Below are 8866 nucleotides of genomic sequence, written 5' to 3' on the forward strand. Positions count from 1 at the left end.
ACTCCAGAGAATTGGCTGGGTAAGTTTCAGGTACCATTTCTGTGACTGGAGAGTGCCGTATTCCTGAGTAAGAGGCATGTGTTGGCTCGTATTTCTATAGAGGATCCCTGTTTGAATTCTTGTAGTGATCCCTGCCTGGGCAGAAGGAGTGGTAGAGATGGGTTGATTAAAGGAAATGAAAATAAGACAGGAGCTGGTAGGGGAGGGGCGTGTCTGGTGAGGGTTAATCCTGAGGGGAAGCAGCAATTAAATTGGGGATGGAAATGATGGGGTGTCTCTCTGGTACTGTACCTGGAATGCTAGAGATCAATAAAGGAAGGTGTGTTTTAAAAGGAAATCTGTGCTGTGTGATCATTGATTTAGGTGAAAATCTGTCCTGATCGCGGCTCACCCATGATCTTCCAGCGTCAGCCCCCGGTTAGGTGTAACAAACTGGCTGCATAGACATGGCTATCCCCACTCTCACAGCCCAGGAACTTCAACGCTTAAATCACTGGCTTCTATCAGTTCAGCTAAACAACCACCCTCCATTAGCTTGGGGCAGTATCAGACTGTGGTGGTCACTGGGGCTTGGGAGACACAATCGCATGCACTTAGCCTGTGGGAAACCTTTAGCCCCAGAGCTGTGATGGCCCTCAGAAGCAGCGTCCCATCAGCACGCGGGAGGCCCTGTGGGCACAGGGAATGTACTCAATTTTCAGAACTCAAGGCCACATGCAGCAATTCACAGAGACTTTGATCCAGTTCCTCCCCTCTGCTTCCATGAGCGTAAGGGACGTGGGGCTGGCAGAAGAGGGATGCTGGGTGGGGGAAATGCCACCCTCACATCCTCCTCCCCGTGGAAGCTTCTCCAGCGAGAACTGTGAGCTCAAGACCCCATGGGGATGCCATCCACGGGTGTGCTGGTCACCTCCTCTTCCAGAGCATTCCCTGAGAGGTTAACCAAACCAGGCCCTCTCCCCAAGACGTGGGATACTCAGGACAGCTTAGGGTTGGAGCAGGAAACAAGCCCTTGTCGCCCTCCCAGCTTTCTCTTTCATCAGTTTCCTCCTACTGCCCAACACCTCTGCTTGGTAATGATTTGAAAGCTGTATTCTTGGGGCTTGTCCCTGCATGTTCAAAGGGCCCTGGCAGGCAGTGCCAGGAGGCAAACAGGATTTATTCAGATGAAAGGAAGAGATCCACACAATAAACTGGGTTTACTCAGAGATCACATGCCTTCAGTGTGGAGTTTCAGGAGATCAGAGACCTCCCTCGTAACATGCCAAAGACTGATCTGCCGGGTTTCCCAAACAGCACCACCAAGGGGTGCTAGGTGAATGTGCATTTCCTGTACCCTCGCTGAGCCAGTGGCACTGTTAATGCGATGAGAATGCCAGTCTCAGTGACTCATTGCAGGCTCTGAATTTGTCACCTAATCTCCCATTGGAGTAGTTCTTCCACACAATCCCGTTGGACCCAAGATGAAGGGCTCCTCCGTAGCTAATGAGAATAGCATCTCCATGTGCCCCAGCTCCTCGCACAGGTCTGGTTTCATCCTTGTGAGCCCCCTGGTGCCAGCTGGGGTCTTTGAGCTGATGCTCTGGCTGGTATTTCTCTGCACGTACTGAGCTGCAGGGCCTGCCCAGAGTATCAATCAGTGAAGTGCTGGCTTCTTTCCCGGGGGTGGGAGGAAGAGTTTTTTAACCGCACGGAACGGCCCAGTCCGTATGCCTATGGCCTGAGGGGGAGAGGACAATTCTCAGCTATCAGAGGGGTAGCAGTGTTAGTCTGGATCTGTAAAAGCAGCAAAGAATCCTGTGGCACCTTATAGACTAACAGACGTTTTGGAGCATGAGCTTTTGTGGGTGAATACCCACTGCGTCAGATGCATGTAGTGGAAATTTCCAGGGGCAGGTATATATATGCAAGCAAGCTAGAGATAATGAGGTTAGTTCAATCACGGAGGATGAGGCCCTGTTCTAGCAGTTGAGGTGTGAAAACCAAGGGAGGAGAAACTGGTTCTGTAGTTGGCAAGCCATTCACAGTCTTTGTTTAATCCTGAGCTGATGGTGTCAAATTTGCTGATGAACTGAAGCTTAGCAGTTTCTCTTTGAAGTCTGGTCCTGAAGTTTTTTTTGCTGCAGGATGGCCACTTTAAGATCTGCTATTGTGGGGCAAGGGAGGTTGAAGTGTTCTCCTACAGGTTTTTGTATATTGCCATTCCTAATATCTTATTTGTGTCCATTTATCCTTGGATGCATCATCCTCTCCAACGCATCATCAGGGATCTACAACCCATCCTGGACAATGACCCCACACTTTCACAGGCCTTGGGTGGCAGGCCAGTCCTCGCCCATAGACAACCTGCCAACCTGAAACATATTCTCACTAGTAACTGCACACCGCACCATAATAACTCTAGCTCAGGAACCAATCCATGCAACAAACTTCGATGCCAACTCTGCCCACATATCTACACCAGCGACACCATCACAGGACCTAACCAGATCAGCCACACCATCACTGGTTCATTCACCTGCACATCCACCAATGTAATATACGCCATCATGTGCCAGCAATGCCCCTCTGCTATGTACATCGGCCAAACTGGACAGTCGCTACGGAAAAGGATAAATGAACACAAATCAGATATTAGGAATGGCAATATACAAAAACCTGTAGGAGAACACTTCAACCTCCCTGGCCACACAATAGCAGACCTTAAGGTGGCCATCCTGCAGCAAAAAAACTTCAGGACCAGACTTCAAAGAGAAACTGCTGAGCTTCAGTTCATCTGCAAATTTGACACCACCAGCTCAGGATTAAACAAATACTGTGAATGGCTTGCCAATTACAAAACCAGTTTCTCCTCCCTTGGTTTTCACACCTCAACTGCTAGAACAGGGCCTCATCCTCCCTGATTGAACTACCTCATTATCTCTAGCTTGCCTGTATATATATACCTGCCCCTGCAAATTTCCACTACATGCATCTGACGCAGTGGGTATTCACCCACGAAAGCTCATGCTCCAAAACATCTGTTAGTCTATAAGGTGCCACAGGATTCTTTGCTGCTTTTACAATTCTCAGCTAGTCGCATACACCTAGCGTGTGGTCCTCCGAGCCCATCCTGCAGCTCATCTCTTTTACTCCCTCCGTGGACCCTTGGAAGGCCCCACTCTGGCCAGAGCTGCCTTCGGACAGGACTGCACATCTGGGGTCAAGAGGCAAGGAGTGCTCTACCAGTGCCGGTAAGTGAACTGCCACTGCATGCCACAACCCAGCCCCTGCCGCCGGCCTGGGGGCAGGGGACCAATCCAAGACCCCAGCATCTGGCATCCACATGGCTGCTAGAACAAGGAACTACCTTAAACAAAGCAAAAAACAAAAAGAACAACAAAAAAACCCAAAGAAAATTGAGAATTTTCTTCTAACCACTTAACTATCTAGAAAGAAATTCCCCAGCCTCAGCTCACAGGTGAGAACTGCAGTATAAGGCTACAGGTCTGTGCAGCACTGCCCTCTAGTGTGTGTCTGGAGCCAGGGAGGGGGAGAAGCCTCGCTGCTGTTGTGTTCTCAGGGCCATTCCTGTGTTCCTGGGTTTGAGAGCCCCACTGCTGCAGGAATGCGGCTGAGTTGGTCGTGGTGGCGTCTATGGACATGTGGCCATGGACCGTTATGCTGTATCCCAGAACTTCAAAGCCCATTTCAAAATTGTAACAGGAACTCTTCAAGGACCAATAGGAAATGCTTCGATAACTGATGTGCTGGTCACTTTTTTGGAATTTTCTTCTCATTTGATTTTTGAAAACCAGTGCTAACACTGCATGTGGGACAAAACTTTTTGCTGCCACATCATGCGTCTAATTTGCTGACCACTGTCAGACCTGGAATCATAGAATATCAGGGTTGGAAGGGACCTCAGGAGGTATCTAGTCCAACCCCCTGCTCAAAGCAGGACCAACCCCAACTAAATCATCCCAGCCAGGGCTTTGTCAAGCCTGACCTTAAAAACCTCTAAGGAAGGAGATTCCACCACCTCCCTAGGGAACCCATTCCAGTGTTTCACCACCCTCCTAGTGAAATAGTGTTTCCTAATATCCAACCTAAACCTTCCCCACTGCAACTTGAGACCATTGCTCCTTGTTCTGTCATCTGCCACCACTGAGAACAGCTGAGCTCCATCCTCACTGGAACACCACCTAGGTCCATTCCAGCCATTTCTGCTTCCCAAGTGTTTCCTTCCCCACTGTCTACATGAGATTCTGGTTACTTTCCCTGACATGTTCTAACTGCTTTTTTCCAAGTTGATCTTAATTTAGTTATTTTCTGCCCAGGTCTCTAATGCCACTAGGACCCTCGAGATTATTTCCAGGTCTTGTCTGATGTTTGCAACTCCTTCCAATTTAGTATCATGTGCAGATTTCATTTGTGTGCTGGTCACCTCCTCTTTCAGGTCATTGACTGAGATGTTAACTAAAACAGGACCTCTCACCAGTTACTGTAAAGCCTGTGAGACACCTCCCTATAACTGGTTACATGACCATTTCTGATTACTCTTTGTGAAAACACCCCAGTGATGGGAACCATATTAAGAACATAGATAGGTTAGATTGACTGGTCTTCCAGCCAGTTTTCAATCCAAACCAATATGAATTAACTTTTCAAAGAAAATTTTGTGAGTCACATAATCAAATATTTGACTAAAATCCAAATATATTTCACATTTCTGATTTATTGCAGTCACTTTACCCACTAATTCGCCATTCTGTTAAAATGCCAGTTGTGTTTGTGCAGCAAATTTTATTCTTTTCACAGAGAATCTCCTAATACATCTCAACTTTTCTACATTTGCCTTACAATCATCAGCACCTCAAGTTAGGGTTAATTGTAGACAACTGATTTCTGTCTTGTGCAATGCCAAACACATTCTCTGTGCCTAACATATTCCTCATAATAATTAACCCATGCTCATTATTGCTCATGGTTCTGTTCCTTGTGGCTGATGAATGATTTTTTTCCCCTTAATATGTTTTACTGTTTTTACTAGGGCTATGAGTTACAGACCTTAATTGCCAGGATCACTCTCCTTACCACATTTGAAAATCAGTACCACATTTAAAGAGAATTCTGTGTTATATATTTCTACAAAATAATAGGTTGAGTAGCTTCTAGCTCAACATAATTAAATGGTAAGGAACAGACATCAACAACTCTTAGTGCTGATTTTAATGTTTGTGCATTAAGGACCATATAGTAGACAGGAACTTTAAACTGTAAAATCAATGAAGCGAAGCCTTTCCTTTACCCCTGTCCGTAAACTGCTCAGCACCTGCTGACATTATGCAAATAATAAATAATAGTAATAAATTCTAAGAAAGCCTGCATTCACAGCCTGAGTGTTAGTCATCCAAATGGCACAGTTACAGCTCATTCATCTCCCGGATCACCTTTCAAACCCTCTTCTTCTCTGGCATTGCCTTGTGTGATGTTTCTCAGCACCCAATTTCATCACCCAACGTCCCAACAGGTAAAGGACTTGTTAAGAATTACCCATGCATTGGCAGGAAACAGAATGGAAACGCTTGTGGCCTCACCCACAGGACTTCTGCTTCACAGCGTGACATTCTTTGCTTCTATTTGCTGTGGTTGTACTTAAATCTGGAAGAATGAACATCTTAGCATGTGCTTTGAGCTAATCTTTCTGCTGCCCAATGGCTGCCAGAACTTGGTCCCTTCCCTCGTGTCCAGCAGCATCATTGATAAATGTCCCACCAAGACCTGCAACTCCAGCAAGTGATGCATACACGTGGTATTTCTCTACATGCAAAGGGTGAATTTTGGTAGCTAAATTCAGCAAGTCCCCTTCAAACTCTTCCATGAAATAGGTGGGACTGGGTGCTTCTTTCCCCACTGGAATACCAGCATCCACTCATGATGAGCGAGAATCTGGAGCCCAGGCTTTTCTCTAGGAGCCAATCATACATTAACAACTTTGTGTTATTGGAGGAATCTCTGTTAGTTGTGGCTGGTGGGTTTTTGTACAGTGTATTTTGCGCATTTGGGTTTGTTGCCCGTCTCAAACTGCCTGCCCCTTGAGGGCATTAGCTTTTTAAATTTAACTCTTCAAGTATACCCAGTAGGGAGGTTAGTGATGCCTGTCATGGGTCCATCCTTGCCAGGATCCCCAGAAGTTCTTTCACCAACTGTCGTTTTCTGAAGGTGCTGGTTTTATGTTTGCTGCCAGGGGATCCAGCCTTTCCCGCTCAGCTAAACCCAGTGAAAGTTGCAGCTTAAAGATCTTCTCTGCCCCAGCTCTAGCTTTGTTTACGCCATCAGCATCAGATGTCAAGACACAAATGTTTCTTGCATGAGGTAAGTGCCTTAGAAATGGAATCACTTCCCTTTAAAGTTTGCAGTTTCTACTCTAAATGCATTGTGCGCAGACAGCAAACATAAAGGCCTCGATTGCAAATTCTCCATGGACTTCAGTGGGAGCAGGATTGGCTCTGCGAAGCATTCTCTGTGTTTTGAGCCAGTTTCTTTGGTCCTGCTTGCCCGAGAGGGACAACATTTTAGACAGAGCTCTTCTGAAACAAAATCGTCCCAGGAAGGCGTGAACACAACTTCCAAATGGATCCCCAGCCCCCTACGGGCTGTGTTACAAACTGATTGACCTACACAGCATCCTAGACTAGGATTCTGCCTGATTTAATTAACTGATGTTTACAAGTACCTGCAAGCACTGTTCCCTCTAAGCTGTGCGCGTGTGTGCCCGCACACAGATCCTAAACTCCGCGCACATGGCACAAAAATTTGCACAGATTCACAAAAATTTGCACAGAAGAATTTTTTTGCGCACACGGCCTGTCAAAAATTAGAGGGAACATTGCTTGCAAGTCTAGAGACCACGTAAATGCTGCATGATGCTTATCACTGTTACCTAGTTGGCTTGTAAAATGGTTTATGGCAAGTTCTACCCAGTTTACACAACCAAGACCCAATCCAGACTGAAGTCAACAGAAAGGTTCCCGTTGACTGGATTGGGTCCTTAGAGAGACAGGGAAACACAAGTATCAGAGGGGTAGCCGTGTTAGTCTGGATCTGTAAAAGCAGCAAAGAATCCTTAGTCTATAAGGTGCCACAGGATTCTTTGCTGCTTTTAGGGAAACACAAGGAGGTCCAAACGTTCTGACGCCTGCCTGGGAAGCATTCTGGTTCAGAATGGCTCTGGCTAATGCCCTATACCTAGCCGGAGCCCTTAACTCATGTATGGATGTGGGCTCTCATCTGGATCCTTGGCATGCTCTGAGATACGTTGCCTCTGTTACCGATATTCAGTGCACGCTGGCTGGCTCTGCCTGGTGTGGATTCTCTCATGGGCGGTGAGATGCGCCCACTGGCTGTAGCTCTCCCCACACTCGGCACATATGTAGAGGCTCCCAGCTTTGTGGCTCCGCTGGTGGCTCACCAGGTGGTTCCTTTGCTTGAAGCTCTCCCCACACTCACTGCAGGTGTGGGAAGTCTCCTCGCTGTGGGTTCGCTGGTGTACCTTCAGGCTGTACTTCTGGGTGTAGCTGTTCCCGCACTCCCCGCAAGTGTAGGGGGTCTCCCCGCTGTGCGTCCGCTGGTGCTTGTTGAGGTTCTTCCTCTCGGTGAAGCTCCTCCCGCAGAGGGGGCACTGGAAGGGCCGCTCCCCGCTGTGCAGGCGCTGGTGGATGAGGAGCCCCTGCTTGGCACTGAAGCTCTTCTGGCACTGGGCGCACTGGTAGGGCCGCTCCTGGGTGTGGGTGCGCTGGTGGTTGGCCAGGAAGCGCTGCTCCCGGAAGCACTTCCTGCTCTCGGGGCATCGGTGCGGCTTCTCCTCCAGGTGGCTCCTCTCGTGTGACACCAGGTTGCCCTTCTGCCGGAAGCTCTTCCCGCACTCGCTGCAGGTGAAGGGCTTCTCCCCTGTGTGGATGCTCTCGTGCTTCTTCAGCGCCTGCTTCTCCACAAAGCTGCGGCCGCACTGGGCGCAGGTGTGCGGCTTTTCGCCGGTGTGCACCGACTGGTGCTGCAGGAGGCTGTGCCGCCTCCGGAAGCTCTTCTCGCATGCGGTGCAGGCATGCAGCTTGCTGCCCGTGTGGATCTGCTGGTGCTTGATCAGGCTGGTGCTCCAGGTGAAGCTTTTCCCGCAGTGAGCGCATTTGTGAGGCCTCTCGCCTGTGTGGATTCGCTGGTGCTCTCGGAGGATCTTCTCCTGCCCAAAGCCTTTTCCACACTCGGTGCATTTATAGGGTTTCTCATCTCCACAGAGAATCTGGGCAGCTTGGAACATGATGTGGCTGCTCGTGTTCCCACATACAGGGAATTATCTATTAGAGCTGGCTGAATGATGGGTCATTGCAAATGGGCTGTGCTGTGAGTTCAGCCCTTTCTCCTGTGCCGCAGCATCTTTGCAAAGTGCATGTATTCACCAGAGGGGTTGTGCAAATAAATCTCAATCTACGGGTTGTCCACAAGTTATTTGCTATTCATTATTCATGGGGGTTTGACTGATCACCTAGGTCATATGGGATTGTTTCTGCTCCCTGACTGGATGGTTGAAACACTTAAAATAAAAAAATAATGCATAATAAATAATGAAAAATATATTTCCCAGGATGAAGCTTTGGACAGATAATCACTGGAGTTAAAATTCATGAAACTTTGGCGATGTGCAGACATTTTCACAAATACCTGATGGCTGTTCAAATATTGGTGAATAGCAAATAATGTGACTGCAGGAATAATGTGGAACCAAATTAATAGCTTCCAGTCTCCAAAATATGTTTTGTATCATTTCGCCAGTTCTGTAATTTCTGTGAACCCTCCATGAGTTTTTTCCCAAAACTCATATGTTTTT

The 8866-nt window shown here is 47.8% G+C and overlaps 1 protein-coding gene across 1 annotated transcript; it reads right to left on the minus strand.

The window, feature by feature from the left end:
• Positions 1-7201: 7201 nt before the first annotated feature.
• Positions 7202-8299, minus strand: LOC127045994 (zinc finger protein OZF-like). The gene has a single exon (XM_050942890.1). It carries the CDS (start codon positions 8297-8299, stop codon positions 7310-7312), a length of 990 nt encoding a protein of 329 aa, XP_050798847.1. The 3' UTR covers positions 7202-7309.
• Positions 8300-8866: the final 567 nt, after the last annotated feature.

Source organism: Gopherus flavomarginatus, chromosome 2, assembly GCF_025201925.1.
Source record: "Gopherus flavomarginatus isolate rGopFla2 chromosome 2, rGopFla2.mat.asm, whole genome shotgun sequence".
NCBI classification, from domain to species: domain Eukaryota; kingdom Metazoa; phylum Chordata; order Testudines; family Testudinidae; genus Gopherus; species Gopherus flavomarginatus.

Bases quoted from the DNA above. Each gene is read 5' to 3' on its own strand.
- LOC127045994 (XM_050942890.1), bottom strand. From the start codon at position 8,299: ATGTTCCAAGCTGCCCAGATTCTCTGTGGAGATGAGAAACCCTATAAA.